Source organism: Sturnus vulgaris, chromosome 22, assembly GCF_052056855.1.
Source record: "Sturnus vulgaris isolate bStuVul1 chromosome 22, bStuVul1.hap1, whole genome shotgun sequence".
NCBI lineage: Eukaryota > Metazoa > Chordata > Aves > Passeriformes > Sturnidae > Sturnus > Sturnus vulgaris.
The window spans coordinates 3,929,314-3,950,297 of record NC_142264.1 but is presented as its reverse complement, the minus strand read 5'-3'; the positions used below and the strand labels follow the sequence as shown (position 1 = coordinate 3,950,297).

The window sequence follows — 20,984 nt, the reverse complement described above, 5'->3', positions numbered from 1 at the left end:
AATTATTTCAGCTGGAAAGCTGCCTCAGTGGAGATTTTGGGATTGGGCTCCACTGGGGAAAAAAGGGAGAGCAGAAAATCAGTGCCAGCTGGGTCCTCCTTTAATCTCCATGGTCAATGAGATTAACACTCTAACTATGCCACTTGGAGAGATATATGAGATATGAATATCTCAATCCATTTAAACACATGGAGAGTTTAGTGGGTGAACCATAAGATGCAAATCTTTTCTTACCTGAGTTTGACTTTTATTCCTGGAACATTGATTCAGAACTAACACATTTTGTGACCAAAAAAATTTCAGTTTTTAGTTTCACCTAAATAGATTGTGTCAGGTTTCAGAGATTTAGATACTGCAAAACTAAGGACTCCCTCACTACACTTTTTGACAGCTGCCTTCAATTTTTCTAGTCACCATTTAAAGTAATTTTCCTCATTTCTGTTTCTTGCTGCACATCCTTCTTTCCCTGAGGGGGCAAGGTGCAAAAAATGCATCCCAGTTCTGAGGAATTCTTAATCCAATGCACACACACAACACAATAGGCATTACTGCCCTGAGCTTCTCTGGGAATGAATTAGAGGCAAGATAAACAAGAGAAAATGGACTCCCTCTTAGGAAAGTATTTGGAACTTTTTCCATAAATACACCTTGTGCTTCAATCCCTTGAACGGCCATTTTTTATTAACAGCTTTGATGTTTATTCCCCCAATACCACAGGGGGAAAAAAAACCCCAAATCAGAGTCTGTGCAGCAGGGACTGGTTAGTATTTACTGGGAGTAACACAGGTCAGAGCAGAGGAAGGATCCACTCACCCAAAAACCTCCTCAGCTCTCCATAACCAAGGGAGATCGTGTCTGATGGTAACAGACAGGCAAGGATGTGAAATGTATTTTCATGAGGCCTTCCATGCACTTAACAGTTATTGGGCAGGTGCAATTTTTAAACATACATGAAACCCAAATTACAGATTCATCTTTACAAAGTTATCTGACTTGGAAGGTTTAAGAACAACTCCCCCCTTATTGGTTCTTGCAAGTGCAACAGAACTAGTACACAATGTAGAAAAATACTTTAAAAGGATACATCAGCTGTTTTTATCACCTAATTTCTTTCAAATGTAATGTGATTAAATCCTAGGGTTTTTTTAAAATCTAACACCTTGAAACTCCAGCCTGGTACTTAGGAATTATTTATAAACAGCGTCATAAAAGAGTGCTTGGGTGCCAACACTAATCAACTTCTTCAAACCACTTCAAAGAAAATCAAAAAACCTTTCCATCCACAGATCCTTTTGAGGTTTAACTAGGAGCATGATTTAAAATTCACAAGAAAGCCCTTAGGTATTGAAGCTTTAATACACAGCTTTCTTGGACAAACGTTTGATAAAAAACGAAACATACCATTATATACACCATCTCATGCTTTAATATTGCCCAGGGCTACTGTAAATGCTCACTTTGTACTAAATCTGGTTTTCTCTCTGCTTAGTGGCTGGCAGCAGATGGGGCAGTGTAATTCACTGATTTACTCATTTGCACACTTGTAGGACTCCTCTAAAGCGTTCTCCCCAAACATATGACACAGGGGCACAACCAGGACACCACTGGGTGTAATGTTTAACCCCTCCAATCAACAAAGAGTCACTATTTAATACTGCAGCTCAATGAAGTCAGGAAATTCTGGAAAATGCCTTTTTTGGGTAACAAATCATATTTAATTCTGTATTTAGTCTTGATGAGACGTCATGGGATTTACTCGTCCAAGCAAAGCAAGTTTTAACATTCAACGATGATTTTAGCAACAATAAAGTGAATCTTGGAATAACACAAAAGAACAGCTGGACTCACAGAGTTCCATTTAAGTCCAAAAGATTCTATAATTAATACTAATACAAGAAAATTTGCTTAATTGGTAAGAGAAATCTTTTGTCAAAGAGCAGAAGCACAGGGTACATACTGAACATTCTTGCAGAATTTTTTTACATTCCTTCAGAGGTCTGAGTGTAAAGGAGGAACTCACAGAAATGCCAATGACCCTGAAAGCCTTTTTCATTAGCACAAAACAAGATACTGTATAGAAAACTTGCATCTTTGAATATGAAAGAATTATCAGTCCTTCTGTGGCCCTTGAAAGTTTTTAGAAGGAACACATGAAAGAACAATAGCACAGAGCCCTAAGCACAAACACTTTGCCACACACTTGACCTACAAGATTTTCGAGGCAGTTGTAAGCTATAATCACCATTAGACTTGTTTATATTTTTTAAAGTACTTTAGATCCTATTATTAATTTAAAAGGTTTTCTAACTTCACACCTGGGATAGATTCTTTTCCACACATCTCTGTTTGAAATTTTCTCTAGGGCTAAAACTGTCGAGGCAAGGCAAGATCATGAAAATTCATTGCTTTACTGATGGCTCTAATCAGGTTTTTTTTTTCTTCTAAATAGTCAGCACCTTCCACCATGATCAAAAAGTAAAATCAACTCTGCTACACATTTCTGTTACATTATTCTCCATGTAATTTATTCTAAACCCAACATTTAGGCTTTAATTTTAATTGGAGTTCCTCTCCTTCCTTAACAGGGTTTTCCAGACCAAAAGCAGACAGCATTTTCCCCTTAACAAACAACTGCTATAGTTCTATCTTTAGCCTCTAAGTACTGAAGTCATGAGATGGAAACCTGCCTAATTCTGTTAAAATAATACTGTGGGGCTTCAGGACAAATGTTAGCCCAATGTGAAGAAATTTTATCAGCACTCTATCAAACTGCAGGAAATTCTTCCACATATTTTCCATGGGTCTACAAACCAGATTGATTATTCACGCTGCCTGCACCAGAAAAGGCTGGGCACAGTTTGCAGGATTTGATTTTTTTTTTTCCTTTAACATATTTAGCAGCATTTCAATCAACATCCATCTGATCAGCACCACTAAGAGCTCACAGCACCTCCAGTGATAATGATTTCATTGATGCTGCAGCAGAACTTTCATAATGGTTTACTCTGGTTTTAAAGAAACATCAAAGCTCCATGACACCAGCTCTCCCTGACAGCTCACGCAGAACAAAAATTACAGTTCAGTTATGCATATCCAAATATAATCTGCCTAAGGGTGAACAGTTTGTAAATCAAATAATTTGATTGAGGGTACATGCTTTTATTGTGCACAATACAGACTTCCCATTCAATTTACCAGGTTTTGTTACACAGAGGAGCAGACACACTCACTGTTCCTTCAGCTGAGGTGCCACTGAGCTGTGGAACTCATTAACAGCAGTGAGTAACAAACTAATCAAAAAGCAGAGAATCTGCCAGCCCAGGTAGAATAGGAACCCAAATTTACACCTGACAAAAGGAGTAATTAGCGAGCTTAAAGACAACAGGAAATATCAGATGGGGCACAGAAGGCATTAATAATTGATACACCAGAACTCTTTGTTATTCCCTTAGAGGGTTTCATTGTTATAACTGTTAAAGTGCATTTCTTATTAGATTACCCACTAAAAAAAGAAATTAAAAGCATCTTGCCTATAACTATTCCAAAATGCTCATCATCTTTTTTTTTTGTTTGTTTTTTTTTTTTTTTTGTTTCCCCCCTCCCCAGGACTCAGCCTGAAAAGTTTGATCCATCACCTGCCAACGGCAGCACAGCTCCCAACAGCTGTTTACAAATCAGGAATTGAACTATTTCTGGTGTCTCCATTTTCACTTACCATCATCGTTGTTTTGCTTTAAGTGGTTTATCATGAACTCAATGGGATCATCTGGCTTGTGAATTAATAGCTCTTCAAGCATGTTCTGGAAATAAATAGGACAAAGTAAGAGGAAAATTTAACACAGCTCTGCAGTTGTGATGTCTTGCATTTTTACAGCAATGTTACAATGAGGATCCTAAACAGCTTAAAAACGCTTATTTATTTACTTTCACAGACAAAATTGAGACTTCAGAACCTGTTTTAGATGCTGAAAAACTGAAGATGGTCAGAAAACTGATAGCAAAAAAACCCCAACCCATTTTTTTCGGCTTATTTACAATACATACAGACACCAGAGAGGTTTGACTTGAGCAGCCTGAGGTCCAAAATGGTTGAGGCAGCACTGACATAAAAACATTACAAGGAGTTTGAAAACCAGAGTTAACTTGAATTTGTGTCTCTGCAGGACAAGATGACCCTTCTCTAGCACATTCCCACAAATTGCTGACTAGCCCAAAGGAGTGCAGAACGGACAAGAGCTATGGAAAACACAACCCACAGAAATGGCACATTTCACACCTGTACCTTGCATTCTGCATGAAAAGGAGAGGGGAGAAAGTGGGGGAGAAAAAAAAGAAAAGAAAGGCTTAAAGCCTTGCCTTGAATGTCTATTTTGGAGCCCATTTTCATTTTAAACCCTTGTTTCAGCTCCCACCCGTAGCAGTGGGGATCCTGCACTGGTTTCAGGGAGGATTTGGGTTTTACAGGCAGAAAAAAGAACAATTCTGAGAAATCCATACATTTCACAATAAACCATTTCAACACAGCCACGAGTTCTGTAATTAGAACTAAACATCAAACAGAACTAATGCTCCAATTTAGACAAGCTGCAGAAATGCTCACGCTGGAAGAGACATTTCTCAAAAGCAGTCATAACACTTTAATATGTGTAAGTAAATTCCATAAAGTCCATCTAGCCCATGAAATTTTATATCCTCACCAACTAATTGTCTTTTATTAGAGTGGCCTATTTTCCTTTTCTACTTCATCCACTTGATTAGAATAATTAAAACACTCAATTTTGTTTATAAACTGGTGATCGTGCAAGCTCGGATGCATCAAGGTCTGGGTAGCACAGAGCATAAATGATGAAATTTGTATTTTTTATTTTTATGGGAAGTTCATTTAAAAATTATTACTATCCAGCAACATTTATTTAAACTAAGGAACCTGGATTTTGCACTACACTTAGCAGCACCTTTATAACTAACAAACCTATGAAAATCTGGGTTTATTATGAGTCAAAAACATTTAGGCTGACAGTGATTGACACTGGCACTGTTTCTTGCCCAAACCTTTAATTTTATCCAATTCTGCTAAACTCAATTTCATTTCACATGAGTTCCTCTGCAACACTTTGAGAGAGTTTTATATTTTGGGTCTCACATAGTTTATACATTTGGGGTTTTGTAAATGTTTTAGCACAACAATGTCAAGCTGTGTTTTTGTCGTTATTTTGCTCCAACACAACTGAAGCACTAAACCACGACCCTGAGTAAATCCTACAAACATTTTATGTAATATGAGTCCTTGCAGCTGCATTCAATGCCTCGTGGCTTGCAAAATACAGTATTTAATAAAAAAAAAAAAAATGATGCTGCACTAGTCATAGCAGACAGAGGGGAAAACACGATAGCACAAAAAAAGGATAAGAAAAGAAACAAACGTGTACATTTCAGTGAGCTCTGAGCGAGTGAAAATGACTTTAACAGAGTTAAGAGCAGCACACAGGGGAAGGCTCTCCAGCAAGTTCTCCTATCAGAAATGCACCAGGATATTTAGTCCTTCACACAAACCTCCCCATGCACGACACAATGGCTTTCCCCGAACTTCCACAACAAAACCCCTTCTCTAAAGCAGGGAAACCAGCCTTGCAATGTACCGAAATCACAACCACGCCACAAGAGCATTCTTCTCCCTTTATTTTTGACATCATCCCGAACAGCCACGACAGGAATGCGGGGGGAAGGGTTTTAAGCGGGGAATGATCAGCAGGCGGTGACAGCCACGGCCAAACCTTCACCGCCCTCTTCCCGCACTCAATTTCTCACTGTCCCCCCGTCCTCCTGCTCCTCGTTCTGCCTCGCCGTTCACCGACGCCATCCTTATCAGGCTGCCACTTCCTTCCTCAAATCAAACGACAAGTATGAGCCACAGAAACTGCTAATTAAAATAATTAACGGAGGGACCGCACGGCCGCGTCGCGCACACGGACACCCGCCGATCACATTACACAGGAGCCTGAACCGGGGCCTCTCCCCGCTTCCCCCAGCCCCGCCAGGTCACCCCGCGCCGCGGAGGGGCTGGCGGGGGGTCCCGGATCACCTGCAGGAGCTGGAAGAGCCCCCGCTCCTCCGCGTAGGCTCCCGCGGGCGGCGGCCACGGCCGGGCCGGGTCCTCCATAGCGAGCTCCGCCATGGCCGCCCGTAGCAACGGGACGCGTTGCTTAGGAGGCGTCATCACCGCGCGACGGGAAACGGCCTCGCTCCACTCGGGGGCGTGGCCAGCGCCTCGTTTATTTCAACGGGGAACGGGGAGACGTCATCGAGCGGCGACGGTTGCCACGGCCACGGCGGCGCGGTTGCCTCGGCAACGGCGGAGCCGAGAACCCTCAGTGAGCGCCGTCCGCCCGGTCACGGCACAGCCCCGTTCCACCTGGGGAGCTGTCACACCGCCACCGCCCGCCCACCGGCCGGTACGAGCCGCAGAGAAGCCCCGGCTGCCCCCGGCTCCCCCCGGGCCCGCGCGGTTGATGCATTGCCGCATTATCTTTACAACACACCCGCTCGGGTTTATGGCATCTGATTGTCAGCGCTCCCCTCTGGCTTCTCTGCCTCTTGTTGCGGCATCATTACCAACTCCTTGACTTACTGCTTGGGGCTCTGGGACTGCAGGCCTTCGACACAACACATTCCTCTTTTTTCTGCCTTTTCCTTTTTTAATTTTTTTTTTTTTTTAAGTTTTCCACTAAACGACCCAATTCCAACTCAGGTTGCATAATTTCTGAAAAGCAGCTTTCTTTCTGTCCTTTTCACTCCCAGATCCAGAAATAAGTCAACATGGATGAGGTAGTGGAAACTCTAAGAAAGATCGAGCAGAACTACAAGCTCTTCCAGCAGCAGCAGTTGACATTTATCAGAGCACTGAAACTCAGCCGGGTAGAAGCCAATGATGTGGTCAGACCTGTGTCATCCATTAGCCAGGTACAAATTATTCAGCAAAATAGTCTAACATTGATGAGGCACAGCCAAAAACATAGAGTACAAGAAAACAATCACACCAAGCCTCCTTCCCCAGCCACACATGGAATCTGTAATCCTCAGCTCATAGGAACCAGCCTGCCTGGCTCTTCCCCCTGGTATTGGCACTGCTGGATCTTTCTATAGTACTTATTAAAAATAATGGCTGTGTCAGAGAGGGAGGATGATAGATTGAGGGCTGGAAGTCCCAAGTGGGCAAGGGTTTTCTGCGCTTGTAAGTGAATAGTCTTGGAGATTTTACAGCATGCTGTACTTAAAACTATAACTTAGACTACCTAGTAACAGAGGAGGGAAAAATACCTAAAATAAAATCAGAATTGTCGATTGGAGAAAGCAAAACTTGGGCACAAAACCCAGGTGGATGCCAAGGCAGAGAGACATCCAGGCTGCTGTCAGGATTCAGACACAGAATGAGGTGGTTGTCTTGTCCAAGGGCTGCCTTTCTAATAGAAGGGCTTTTCCCAAAGTCATGGAGAGGATTGTGAGAGACACTGCACCATATTTTCACAGAGATGATGTCTAACATTATGCTGTATTTACAAGCACTGCTATTTTCTCCCTGTGCAGGTGCAGTGCTACAAGGACCACCACTGTTACAATTCCAGAGACAGGCATGTCCTCAACATGTTCATCTCCATCTGCAACGATCTCCGCAACCTCTGCCAGAAGCTGGAAAAGGTGCATCCTGGGGACAGAGTGTCCAACGACCTTCTGGAGAAGTGCAAAGTGCTCCTTAATGACAGCAACGACTTCACTGCCCTTCGAGCCACGTAGGTGCCTCCTCAGCTCAGCTCAGCTCAGCTCAGCTCAGCTCGTGGCATTTGGCTGTTGGTGCTGGGGGACTGGCACTGCACATTCCCACCTGGCTTCTCCACCAGTTGTGTCACAGCACCTTCCTGGCTTTAGTGAGGCTACAAGGTGCTGCCCAGGTTGCTGTTCCAGCTGTTGGGAAAACACTGTCAGTGTCCATCCACAAGCAGACTGCTGCTTTGTCTGTGCACCCTTTTCCTGGTGCATGGCAGGGCAGGTGAGCGCCCTGAGGTCCGTGCAGTGCTCAGGAAGCTGACCTGGCCCTTCCTCCTGCTGCTCCTCTGTACAGAGCTCATTTCTGCAGGGCAAGTGTCTCTATGTCTGCTCCAAGACTTCCAGATCTGTGCCAGGGTGCTTCTTGGCAGGACTCATATATCCAAGTGCAATTCTAGCCATACCTTTCTGTTTTTGGGAGCTGTCTGCCTGTGCAATCCTGCTCTTCCCTGGGGTGTCTGAGGGTGGCTCCCAGGGTTGCACTGCTGGGACTCCTCTGCCAATTGTTTCCCTCTGTCCCACAGCTACCCCCACGGTGTTGTGAACTATCTGAGCTTGGCGGAAGCAATAGATTGTTATGCTGGAGTGGTGAGCCTCATCCCCATCGTTTTAGACACTGTGAGGGAGTGGATAACCTACACTAACAAGCACCTGCTGCCTAACGTGAGTCATGGACATATCACATCCGAGAAGGAGACACCCACTTCCCAAACCCCACCTGTCAGGCACTTGGCATCTCAGACCTCCATTAGTAACAAAAACACTGTACAATTGCAGGACAGAAAATGCTCGAACAGAGAATGCAAGTGTGAAGACCCATGTTTGAAAAATAAAGCTCCATGGATGCCACCAGGCAAACACCCGTATTAAAGGATGGCTCAGAGCTCCTGCACCATCTGCTCACCACCTTTAACCACCTGGCTGATTAAACACACTGAAATGAACACTAGAGATCCATCCTGAGTGCACTTTCTGAAAAGCTGCTCTGCAGCCATCCTGCCACAGATGCATTTGCTGTCCCTTGCAGAGATTTCCACTCTGCTCCTCCCATCCCCACAGAAGGAGCTGTAGCTGCAGCTGCTCCCTGGGGCCAGCACTGCAGTGGGAGCAGGGAACACTCAGGACTCATCGGGTTCTAATCTCTCCGACATGAATCTTGGAGAAGTTACTTGAAATAGGATTTTACATTTTCTCTGCCTTCTTTCTGCGGAACATTCCCTTCCTGCCACAGCCAGCAGGGTGAAGAATCTGCCTGTCTGAAGGATGTGATGCAGAGCAGCAAAGACCTGGCATTATGGATTGGACACATCTTTGACATTTAGACTTATCTCTAAAATTCCCTCACCCCCATAGAAATAGTTTGGTTAGCTGGACCACAGAACCTCTGTTTACAGGACTAACTCCTCACACACGGACACCCGCCCATCACATTACACAGGAGCCTGAACCGAGGCGTCGCCCCCAGCTCCGCCCGCCGCGGAGGGGCTGGCGGGGGGTCCCGGATCACCTGCAGGAGCTGGAAGAGCCCCCGCTCCTCCGCGCAGGCTCCCGCGGGCGGCGGCCACGGCCGGGCCGGGTCCTCCATAGCGAGCTCCGCCATGGCCGCCCGTAGCAACGGGACGCGTTGCTAAAGAGGCGTCATCACCGCGCGACGGGAAACGGCCTCGCTCCACTCGGGGGCGTGGCCAGCGCCTCGTTTATTTCAAAGGAGAACGGGGAGACGTCATCGAGCGGCGACGGTTGCCACGGCCACGGCGGCGCGGTTGCCTCGGCAACGGCGGAGCCGAGAACCCTCAGTGAACGCCGTCCGCCCGGTCACGGCACAGCCCCGTTCCACCTGGGGAGCTGTCACACCGCCACCGCCCGCCCACCGGCCGGTACGAGCCGCAGGGCCGGCCAGGGCGGGAGCGGGGCGGCCAGGCCCGCCCGCAGCGCGGGGTCACCGGGCTGGGGGGTCAGGCAGGGTCGGGGCTGCGGGCGAAGCTGCCCCGGGAGATTCTGATGTGTCCGCACGGTCCCAGTGGAGGGGCAGGTTCGCCGCCGCCCGGGGGTTAACGGGAGGGCGTGGGAGCCGCTGGGGCCGGGGTTTTACAGCCGGAAGAGAAGCCCCGGCTGCCCCCGGCTCCCCCCGGGCCCGCGCGGTTGATGCATTGCCGCATTATCTTTACAACACACCCGCTCGCGTTTATGGCATCTGATTGTCAGCGCTCCCCTCTGGCTTCTCTGCCTCTTGTTGCAGCATCATTACCAACTCCTTGACTTACTGCTTGGGGCTCTGGGACTGCAGGCCTTCGACACCACATATTCCTCTTTTTCCTGCTTTGTCCTTTTTATTTTCGTCGGTTTTCCAAGAGCAGACAATTCAAACTCAGGCGAGATATAGAATTGCATTTCTGATTTTCTGAATTTCTGAAAAGCAGCTTCCTTTCTCTCCTTTTCCCTCCCAGATCCAGAAATAAGTCAACATGGATGAGGTAGTGGAAACTCTAAGAAAGATCGAGCAGAACTACAAGCTCTTCCAGCAGCAGCAGTTCACGTTTATCAGAGCACTGGAACACACGAGGGAGGAAGCTCATGATTTGTTCAAACCTGTGTCATCTATACTCCAGGTAAAATTCAGCACAAAGTGCTCCCTGCCCGTGAGAACAGGGAGAACACGGGGCTGGCCTGAACCTGGAAACAGCTCAGAGATGAAATGGTTTTAATTAAGGGAAGATGGACAAAAGCTCTCCAGTACCGTTTGTGTATAACTGAAGAACTGGGGAGAGAAGCAGCTGTGTGAATGCCTCCTGTTATCTCAGAAGGAATCTCATGGCTGAGCAGCACTTTGTTGTTTCCTTTAACACTGCTGAGGCACAGCCAGAGACACAGGGTACAAGAAAACAATCACACCAAGCCTCCTTCCCCAGCCACACATGGAATCTGTAATCCTCAGCTCATAGGAACCAGCCTGCCTGGCTCTTCCCCCTGGCATTGGTACTGCTGTACTATCTTTCTATAGTGCTTATTAAAAATAATGGCTGTGTTAGAGAGGGAGGATGATAGATTGAGGGCTGGAAGTCCCAAGTGGGCAAGGGGTTTTCTGGGCTGGTAAGTGAATAGTCTTGGAGATTTTACAGCATGGTGTACTTAAAACTATAATTTAGACCACCAGGAGACAGAAGGGGAAAGCACTGGAGCTGTTGGTGCCCAGCTCTGGCTGCTAACCAGCCACTCAGAGTTTTCTATTTTGAAGAGCCTTTGATTTCTTTGGAGAACCTACTTGGCATTTCCTCATGCAATGCCATCACTCTGAGTAACACAACTGCTCAGGGCCAGCAGGGAATAGCATTGCTCTAACAGGTTAGCCAGGGCAGTTGGGGTTAAATGGGTTGAGTTTGCAGCCATGTACCAAATAAAGAGGATGCATGATGCAAACACATCACTCCAAACCATCCCCAGTTTGGTGGCTGCCCTCACTTCCCAGCCTGCTCTGCCCAGGCAGCTGTGGCAGGGGCAGAGGGAGCAGGAGACACCCGACACTGACTCAGCTGGGTTTGGCTGTGGCACTCGTGCACCTCTGAGGGTGAGGCAGGCTCAGTGTGCTGATGGACAGATCCCTTAATGCAGCCTTCCCCATGAGGAATGACAGGGAAATATCCATGGGGCTCACACCTGAGAGCCACAAGAGAAAGCAGCTTCTCCTCACTAAGCTTGAGCAGCTTTGCAGCACAAGTTCAATGCAGTTTAACTGCATCACTGACCTCTGCGTTTCCCCCTGTGCAGGTGCAGTGCTACAAGGACCACCACTGTTACAATTCCACAGACAGGCGCATCCTCAACATGTTCATCTCCATCTGCAACGATCTCCGCAACCTCTGCCAGAAGCTGGAAAAGGTGCATCCTGGGGACAGTGTGACCAACGACCTTCTGGAGAAGTGCAAAGTGCTCCTTAATGACAGCAACGACTTCACTGCCCTTCGAGCCACGTAGGTGCCTCCTCAGCTCAGCTCAGCTCAGCTCAGCTCGTGGCATTTGGCTGTTGGTGCTGGGGGACTGGCACTGCACATTCCCACCTGGCTTCTCCACCAGTTGTGTCACAGCACCTTCCTGGCTTTAGTGAGGCTACAAGGTGCTGCCCAGGTTGCTGTTCCAGCTGTTGGGAAAACACTGTCAGTGTCCATCCACAAGCAGACTGCTGCTTTGTCTGTGCACCCTTTTCCTGGTGCATGGCAGGGCAGGTGAGCGCCCTGAGGTCCGTGCAGTGCTCAGGAAGCTGACCTGGCCCTTCCTCCTGCTGCTCCTCTGTACAGAGCTCATTTCTGCAGGGCAAGTGTCTCTATGTCTGCTCCAAGACTTCCAGATCTGTGCCAGGGTGCTTCTTGGCAGGACTCATATATCCAAGTGCAATTCTAGCCATACCTTTCTGTTTTTGGGAGCTGTCTGCCTGTGCAATCCTGCTCTTCCCTGGGGTGTCTGAGGGTGGCTCCCAGGGTTGCACTGCTGGGACTCCTCTGCCAATTATTTCCCTCTGTCCCACAGCTACCCCCACGGTGTTGTGAACTATCTGAGCTTAGAGGAAGCAAGGAATCGTTATGGAGGGGTAGTGAGCCTCATCCCCATCGTTATAGACACTGTGAGGGAGTGGATAACCTACACTAACAAGCACCTGCTGCCTAACGTGAGTCATGGACAGGTCACATCCGAGAAGGAGACACCCACTTCCCAAACCCCACCTGTCAGGCACTTGGCATCTCAGACCTCCATTAGTAACAAAAACACTGTACAATTGCAGGACAGAAAATGCCCAAAGTGCAAGTATGAAGACCCACGTCTGAAAAATAAAGCTCCCTGGAGGCCACCAGGCAAATACCACTATTAAAGGATGGCTCAGAGCTCCTGCACCATCTGCTCACCACCTTTAACCACCTGGCTGATTAAACACACTGAAATGAACACTAGAGATCCATCCTGAGTGCACTTTCTGAAAAGCTGCCCTGCAGCCATCCTGCCACAGATGCATTTGCTGTCCCTTGCAGAGATTTCCACTCTGCTCCTCCCATCCCCACAGAAGGAGCTGTAGCTGCAGCTGCTCCCTGGGGCCAGCACTGCAGTGGGAGCAGGGAACACTCAGGACTCATAGGGTGCTAATCTCTCCGACATGAATCTTGGAGAAGTTACTTGAAATAGGATTTTACATTTTCTCTGCCTTCTTTCTGCAGAACATTCCCTTCCTGCCACAGCCAGCAGGGTGAAGAATCTGCATGTCTGAAGGATGTAATGCAGAGCAGCAAAGACCTGGCATTAAGGATTAGACACATCTTTGACATTTAGAGTTGTATCTAAAATTCCCTCATACCCATAAAATTAGATTGGTTAGCTGGACCACAGAACCTCTATTTACAGGACAAACTCCTCACACACGGACACCCGCCCATCACATTACACAGGAGCCTGAACCGAGGCCGCTCCCCCAGCTCCGCCCGCCGCGGAGGGGCTGGCGGGGGGTCCCGGATCACCTGCAGGAGCTGGAAGAGCCCCCGCTCCTCCAGGCTCCCGCGGGCGGCGGCCACGGCCGGGCCCGGTCCTCCATAGCGAGCTCCGCCATGGCCGCCCGTAGCAACGGGACGCGTTGCTTAGGAGGCGTCATCACCGCGCGACGGGAAACGGCCTCGCTCCACTCGGGGGCGTGGCCAGCGCCTCGTTTATTTCAAAGGGGAACGGGGAGACGTCATCGAGCGGCGACGGTTGCCACGGCCACGGCGGCGCGGTTGCCGCGGCAACGGCGGAGCCGAAAACCCTCAGTGAACGCCGTCCGCCCGGTCACGGCACAGCCCCGTTCCACCTGGGGAGCTGCCACACCGCCACCGCCCGCCCACCGGCCGGTACGAGCCGCAGGGCCGGCCGGGGCGGGAGCGAGGCGGCCAGGCCCGCCCGCAGCGCGGGGTCACCGGGCTGGGGGGTCAGGCAGGGCCGGGACTGCGGGCGTGGCTGCCCCGGGAGATTCTGATTTGTCCGCACGGTCCCAGTGGAGGGGCAGGTTCGCCGCCGCCCGGGGGTTAACGGGAGGGCGTGGGAGCCGCTGGGGCCGGGGTTTTACAGCCGGAAGAGAAGCCCCGGCTGCCCCCGGCTCCCCCGGGCCCGCGCGGTTGATGCATTGCCGCATTATCTTTACAACACACCCGCTCGCGTTTATAGCATCTGATTGTCAGCGCTCCCCTCTGGCTTCTCTGCCTCTTGTTGCAGCATCATTACCAACTCCTTGACTTACTGCTTGGGGCTCTGGGACTGCAGGCCTTCGATACAACATATTCCTCTTTTTCCTGCCTTTTACTTCTTTTTTTTTTGTCAGTTTTCTAGTAAAAGACAATTCCATCTCAGACGAGACGTAGAATTGCATAATTTCTCCTTTTCACTCCCAGATCCAGAAATAAGTCAACATGGATGAGGTAGTGGAAACTCTAAGAAAGATCGAGCAGGACTACAAGCTCTTCCAGCAGCAGCAGTTCACGTTTATCAGAGCACTGGAACACACGAGGGAGGAAGCTCATGATTTGATCAAACCTGTGTCTTCCATAGTCCAGGTAAAATTCAGCACAAAGTGCTCCCTGCCCGTGAGAACAGGGAGAACACGGGGCTGGCCTGAACCTGGAGACAGCTCAGGGATGAAGAAATGAAGAAATTCCCATTTTATTGAAGGGAAGATGGACAAAAGATTTCCAGTACCGTTTGTGTATAACTGAAGAAGTGGGCAGAGAAGCAGCTGTGTGAAGGCCTCCTGTTATCTCAGAAGGAATCTCATGGCTGAGCAGCACTTTGTTGTTTCCTTTAACACTGCTGAGGCACAGCCAGAAACACAGGGTACAAGAAAACAATCACACCAGGCTTCCTTCCCCAGCCACACATGGAATCTGTAATCCTCAGCTCATAGGAACCAGCCTGCCTGGCTCTTCCCCCTGGTATTGGCACTGCTGGATCTTTCTATAGTGCTTATTAAAAATAATGGCTGTGTTAGAGAGGGAGGATGATAGATTGAGGGGTGGAAGTCCCAAGTGGGCAAGGGGTTTTCTGGGCTGGTAAGTGAATAGTCTTGGAGATTTTACAGCATGGTGTACTTAAAACTATAATTTAGACCACCAGGAGACAGAAGGGGAAAGCACTGGAGCTGTTGGTGCCCAGCTCTGGCTGCTAACCAGCCACTCAGAGTTTTCTATTTTGAAGAGCCTTTGATTTCTTTGGAGAACCTACTTGGCATTTCCTCATGCAATGCCATCACTCTGAGTAACACAACTGCTCAGGGCCAGCAGGGAATAGCATTGCTCTAACAGGTTAGCCAGGGCAGTTGGGGTTAAATGGGTTGAGTTTGCAGCCATGTACCAAATAAAGAGGATGCATGATGCAAACACATCACTCCAAACCATCCCCAGTTTGGTGGCTGCCCTCACTTCCCAGCCTGCTCTGCCCAGGCAGCTGTGGCAGGGGCAGAGGGAGCAGGAGACACCCCACACTGACTCAGCTGGGTTTGGCTGGGGCACTCGTGCACCTCTGAGGGTGAGGCAGGCTCAGTGTGCTGATGGACAGATCCCTTAATGCAGCCTTCCCCATGAGGAATGACAGGGAAATATCCATGGGGCTCACACCTGAGAGCCACAAGAGAAAGCAGCTTCTCCTCACTAAGCTTGAGCAGCTTTGCAGCACAAGTTCAGTGCAGTTTAACTGCATCACTGACCTCTGCGTTTCCCCCTGTGCAGGTGCAGTGCTACAAGGACCACCACTGTTACAATTCCACAGACAGGCGCATCCTCAACATGTTCATCTCCATCTGCAACGATCTCCGCAACCTCTGCCAGAAGCTGGAAAAGGTGCATCCTGGGGACAGTGTGACCAAGGGCCTTGTGGAGAAGTGCAAAGTGCTCCTTAATGACAGCAACGACTTCACTGCCCTTCGAGCCACGTAGGTGCCTCCTCAGCTCAGCTCAGCTCGTGGCATTTGGCTGTTGGTGCTGGGGGACTGGCACTGCACATTCCCACCTGGCTTCTCCACCAGTTGTGTCACAGCACCTTCCTGGCTTTAGAGAGGCTACAAGGTGCTGCCCAGGTTGCTGTTCCAGCTGTTGGGAAAACACTGTCAGTGTCCATCCACAAGCAGACTGCTGCTTTGTCTGTGCACCCTTTTCCTGGTGCATGGCAGGGCAGGTGAGCGCCCTGAGGTCCGTGCAGTGCTCAGGAAGCTGACCTGGCCCTTCCTCCTGCTGCTCCTCTGTACAGAGCTCATTTCTGCAGGGCAAGTGTCTCTATGTCTGCTCCAAGACTTCCAGATCTGTGCCAGGGTGGTTCTTGGCAGGACTCATATATCCAAGTGCAATTCTAGCTATACCTTTCTGTTTTTGGGAGCTGTCTGCCTGTGCAATCCTGCTCTTCCCTGGGGTGTCTGAGGGTGGCTCCCAGGGTTGCACTGCTGGGACTCCTCTGCCAATTGTTTCCCTCTGTCCCACAGCTACCCCCACGGTGTTGTGAACTATCTGAGCTTAGAGGAAGCAAAGCATCGTTATGGAGGGGTAGTGAGCCTCATCCCCATCGTTATAGACACTATGAGGGAGTGGATAACCTACTCTAAGCGGAACGTGCTGTATGTTGTGAGTCATGGACCTGCCACATGTGAGAAGGAGACACCCACTGTCAGGCACTTTGCAGCACAGACCTCCATTAGTAACAAAAATGCTGTACAATTGCAGGAAAAAGATTTCCAGAAATACCTAGCTGCCAATCAACGTCCAGAACAGAAGGCTCCCTGGAGGCCACCAGGCAAACACCCGTATTAAAGGATGGCTCAGAGCTCCTGCATCATCTGCTCACCACCTTTAACCACCTGGCTGATTAAATACAGTGAACATTAGAGATCCATCCCGAGTGCACTTTCTGAAAAGCTGCCCTGCAGCCATCCTGCCACAGATGCATTTGCTGTCCCTTGCAGAGATTTCCACTCTGCTCCTCCCATCCCCACAGAAGGAGCTGTAGCTGCAGCTGCTCCCTGGGGCCAGCACTGCAGTGGGAGCAGGGAACACTCAGGACTCATCGGGTTCTAATCTCTCCGACATGAATCTTGGAGAAGTTACTTGAAATAGGATTTTACATTTTCTCTGCCTTCTTTCTGCAGAACATTCCCTTCCTGCCACAGCCAGCAGGGTGAAGAATCTGCATGTCTGAAGGATGCGATGGAGAGCAGCAAAGACCTGGCATTATGGATTAGACACATCTTTGACATTTAGACTTGTCTCTAAAATTCCCTCACCCCCATAGAAATAGTTTGGTTAGCTGGATCACAGAATCCTTATTTACCGATACTCAGAAGGTCTCCATTACCTGCTACTGGCTACAGAGGCCAGTGTTCTGGTTCTGTTTTGCTCTTCTGCAGCCTCCTGCAGCTCCTCACACCACAGAAACCTCTCACACCTGCTTGACTTCTTTGCTGTCAGACCCGGAAATTTAAAGAAGAGCAGAATTAATTCGTTTGTTTGCACTGACAATAGCCAAACGTGGACAAAACACCACTGTGCTCCTCAGACCTCTACAAATAAAAGCCATTTCCAGTCCATGTGATTCATTTGGGATGTGGTAGAAGTATCATGTTCAGATGGTTCAAATTGCAGATTAAACTGCCTGTGCTTTCCCTGTTTCAAGACAAAGTTAGCATTAGGTTAGGCCAGATGTCCCACCTAAGGGGCAGGCCTATGATGGCCCGTGGGCTCAAAATATGGAGCACGAGGTCAGCACGTGGTCAGACCCTACAGCCCTTCCTAAATAAGTGTCCTCCCTGTGTGTGACTGATATTTCCCCTCCCATAGGCAAATTACCTGTTGCTCTTTGCTTCCTGCTGAAGAGGCTCCTGAATGAACAATTTCTGGGCTTAGTTTCTGTGAGAAAGCTTTTGCGTTAAAATCACCAGTTTTTGACAACAAGCAGCTAAAAAGAGAAGGGAGAATAAATACAGAGGAAGGACATAGGAAGGAACAATAGTTCAGATGAAATGGAAAGTATTTTCAGGAGCATTTTTATCCCTCACACAACCCTACATTGTTTTGCACTTTTTTCCTTTCCCCTATCCACTTGCACTGCAATGCACCCAGCCAGTCTGGAATAAAGCCCTATTTTTAGGGAGATTTGATCCAACTGAACTGAACCTTGGTGAACTCAAAATGGGAACAGAGGGTCACAGAGCGACTCCTGGGCACTACTGGGGCCACAGCCAGTGGAATGTCACCATCACCCTCTCTGGCTTCACTTGAGATCCCTGGTGCAGAGGCAGCTTCAGGCTGACAAGTCCAAGTTGTGGCAGCTGCCCCGTTGTGTTCATGGTGCAGACAAGCGTCCAGTGACAGTTGCTGTCTTGGAAAGCTTTTCAGGACAAGCTGCAAGGACTGAACGATGACAAGTGTTGGGGACACAAGAGCTGCTATTCCCAGATCTTGTTTCCAACCTTCTTGGCCCTGTCCTATGGTTTAAATTTGAACACACACGCTGTGAGGATACCAAAATTATCCTCTAGTTTGTAGCTCACTTTCAGCTTCCACAGCACAAATGGTTTGTCAGAACAGTGCTACCACAGCCATTCCTCCACTGCTGCTCAAAATTCCAGTGCAGTTGTCATTTTGCACTTGACCAAGGTGATACTCACAAAAAAGTTCCCAAATTTTAATAATAAGATTCATACACACAAGAAACAGTTCCCAAATCTCAGTAATAATTTCTAGCCTAGCCCTATCCTTTCAGTCAGTGTCATGCAGCCAGAATTTTAAGACCCAAGCAGAAAAATGAGTGCGTAAAACTTGCAGTCTGAGGTTTGATAATGACAAGACCAGAATCTGTTGAAGACTGCAGAGTTAAGTCTCACAAAAACATCCAGACAAATTACTTAATTTCCATACAAGTTCTCCTCTTCCAGAGTGGATGGACACTTCAAAAGACAAAAAGATACAGCAAGAATTGTTTTCCTCTACTACAAATCAAGCTGTTTGAAGAATTTACATAAACAGGATGTAAATGCCAAACACAAAAGTGCAGTAAAGTTTTACTTTAGCCTCAGTGAGCATAAAATTTCAAGATACACACTGAGAAACCAGGCAGGGCATCAGCCTGACTTTCCTACAGATCTGTCAGTTAGTCCAGGAAATAAATGCTGCTTTTTTGTTCAAAGGCTGAAATAGAGATATGGACTGGAAATAGATTATATCAACAAAATGCTGGCATCAGTATGAATTTATCTCTGTGCTCCCCTTGATTGAGCTAAGGGTCAAACCAGGCTTTTGTCAAACTGAGGAACCTGATGGAGTTGAAGATGTCTCCACTCACTGCAGGGGGTTGGACTGGATGAGCTTTAAAGGTCCCTTCCAACCCAAACAATTCTGTGGTAAACCATTCTGTGATGAAACATTCTGTATGCTCAATATGTGGTTCCAGCCTCACACACCGAGAGGATAGGACACAGCTCAGACCCCCAGAAGTTAAGATGAAGTGTCAGGAATGGTGGTGGACGATTGAAGGGAGAGGAATCTCAGCATCCCAGAGCTGCCGTGGAAGCTGATGCAGAACAAAGGGATGGGCTTGGCAGGGCCTCTAGCGGCCACGTTATAGCAATGTCCAAACCTCTCCCCAGCAAGTTTTCAACAGTCCCAACAACCCCGCCGTCCCCCAGTCCTGAATCCACAGGGCCTTTTCAACATTGGTTACAGGTATCCAACCCCTGGGACACAGCCCGGGGCAGCTGTGGGGCCGCTCCCCTCCCCAGAGCTGTAATTTCAGAAGAGCCATCGGCTGTTCCTGTCACCACCAGCCTGTGTCAGCTCCCCACATCATCAACACCCCGAGGCAGGAGAGGTTTTCCTGGGAGTCCTGAATTGCCCTGCTGGTGGTGCAGCACAGTTTGAGCTTTCAGTCAGCACAGCGAGCAGAGGCAGCATCACAGAAACCAGGAATAGAGTCTGGCAGCCAGGAAAGATCAGCCAGCCCAAAACTAGACTGAAAAAACCTTCAGGAAAAAAAAAGGTTCAGCCAAGTAAAGCCCACAGGCACCAAAATCATGATGTCCATAAGTCAGCTATTTGGAACAGTCCTGTCTGGAAAGGAAAGCCCATGGGAATGCAAACCAGGCTTCCTTTGCTGAGCTCCTGAGTATGAATGGATGAAACAACTCCTGTGATTTCCTATTTTTAAAATCCACCATTGTGCCAGCAGCTAAGTAGTTCCAACAAATCAGGATCAACAGCAAAGATATTTTAATTTCCTGAATTTGAAGTATTTCCTTCCCTAATATCGCCTGTGTGATTATCAGCTATGTTATGAACTACCCAAAGTACTAGGAAGGCACTTAATTTTTCCTCTTTTTGTACCCCAGTAAAACACTTCCATGGGAAATTTTTATCTAATGATTTTTTTTTACACTGGCAAGCGCAGCTTTGCAATGCCAAGCTTAAGGGATGCCTTATTATGAACCCGTTTTGTGTAAGGACAAGTTAAATTAAATTAACTTTGTGCCTTGTTTTCATTTTACTACCCCATGGTGTAGAACTAATCCCAGTGCAGGGGTCCAAACACCTTTCTGTGTCACTGAACTCCAAGATGATGTTTATGGTATTTTCTATATAAATTTCTCCATAAACGTTACTTGGCCAAAGCATGTTCACAGTGTGTCACTTGCACATCTTAGACCCTTGCCTGTGTTGCTCATATTTAAGAATTTTACTCAGTCCTTAACTGGAACGTTGAGGCTTGTGTATGGATTACTAAACTGCTTTGAGCAATCGTTCAAATATTCATTTATTTCAAGAAAAGAAAATGAAAACAACAAATAAATAAAAAGCAATGAAAGACCAGAACCGGGGAGAAAGTGCCAGTATGGGAAAAAAGCAAAACAAGAGAACAACCTTACCTCACCAGGTTCAGCTTAGAACGAAGTGGCCCCAAAATTCCTCACAGTCTGAGGAAATGTATGCACTGTATGGAAGGGAAAAGTACAGACAGAGCCAACTCCTGACAGCAGCCCCAGCTTTGCAAACAAGGCTCTGACATTTCCAGCTATTAATTTCTCTAATCACTGTGCAGTCCTGGCCTGCAGGAGCAGGGCCACGCAGAAGCTCACTCGCAGATTTGCAGCACTCAACTGTTTGCAGCTCATTTATGGATTATAC

At 48.0% G+C, this 20,984-nt stretch overlaps 4 protein-coding genes across 11 annotated transcripts in view; 3 read left to right on the top strand and 1 right to left on the bottom strand.

Moving 5' to 3' along the window:
• AK8 (adenylate kinase 8) overlaps positions 1-6,211 on the bottom strand; it is a 65,713-nt gene extending 59,502 nt beyond the window's left edge. For 2 of the 4 annotated variants that reach the window (XM_088177488.1, XM_088177490.1), the window contains exons 1-2: positions 6,083-6,211; positions 3,716-3,800 (exon numbers count right to left, since the gene is read on the bottom strand). In XM_088177488.1, coding sequence (XP_088033614.1) covers positions 3,716-3,800; positions 6,083-6,175 — 178 coding nt within the window. In that variant the 5' untranslated portion in view covers positions 6,176-6,211. Of the gene's footprint in view, positions 1-3,715; positions 3,801-5,639; positions 5,709-5,774; positions 5,885-6,082 lie in introns of those variants that run through there. The other 2 variants (XM_014873331.2, XM_088177489.1) reach the window with 2 other exon arrangements.
• Positions 6,212-6,816: 605 nt separating this feature from the next.
• On the top strand, positions 6,817-9,209 carry LOC106851284 (sperm acrosome-associated protein 9). Of its 2 annotated transcripts, XM_088177462.1 has the most exons (4): positions 6,817-6,960; positions 7,585-7,787; positions 8,346-8,484; positions 8,599-9,209. In XM_088177462.1, the coding sequence occupies exons 1-4, from the start codon at positions 6,817-6,819 to the stop codon at positions 8,689-8,691; spliced, it is 579 nt and encodes a 192-aa protein (XP_088033588.1). In that variant the 3' UTR covers positions 8,692-9,209. The 2 variants fall into 2 exon arrangements, with proteins under 2 accessions (XP_088033588.1, XP_088033589.1); XM_088177463.1 differs by having other exon boundaries at positions 8,346-9,209.
• Positions 9,210-9,631: 422 nt separating this feature from the next.
• LOC148221425 (sperm acrosome-associated protein 9-like) lies at positions 9,632-12,761 on the top strand. Of its 3 annotated transcripts, XM_088177485.1 has the most exons (5): positions 9,632-9,698; positions 10,269-10,430; positions 11,587-11,789; positions 12,343-12,481; positions 12,596-12,761. In XM_088177485.1, the coding sequence occupies exons 2-5, from the start codon at positions 10,287-10,289 to the stop codon at positions 12,680-12,682; spliced, it is 573 nt and encodes a 190-aa protein (XP_088033611.1). In that variant the 5' UTR covers positions 9,632-9,698; positions 10,269-10,286; the 3' UTR covers positions 12,683-12,761. The 3 variants fall into 3 exon arrangements, with proteins under 3 accessions (XP_088033611.1, XP_088033610.1, XP_088033612.1); XM_088177484.1 differs by having other exon boundaries at positions 12,343-12,761; XM_088177486.1 differs by lacking the exons at positions 9,632-9,698; positions 10,269-10,430 and adding an exon at positions 10,480-10,797 and having other exon boundaries at positions 12,343-12,761.
• A 772-nt stretch (positions 12,762-13,533) lies between these two features.
• On the top strand, positions 13,534-17,393 carry LOC106851285 (sperm acrosome-associated protein 9-like). 2 transcript variants are annotated; one of them, XM_088177482.1, is made up of 4 exons: positions 13,534-13,685; positions 14,223-14,384; positions 15,552-15,754; positions 16,298-17,393. In XM_088177482.1, exons 2-4 carry the CDS (start codon positions 14,241-14,243, stop codon positions 16,620-16,622), a joined length of 672 nt encoding a protein of 223 aa, XP_088033608.1. In that variant the 5' UTR covers positions 13,534-13,685; positions 14,223-14,240; the 3' UTR covers positions 16,623-17,393. The 2 variants fall into 2 exon arrangements, with proteins under 2 accessions (XP_088033608.1, XP_088033609.1); XM_088177483.1 differs by having other exon boundaries at positions 13,579-13,685; positions 14,229-14,384.
• The last annotated feature ends 3,591 nt before the right edge of the window (positions 17,394-20,984 follow it).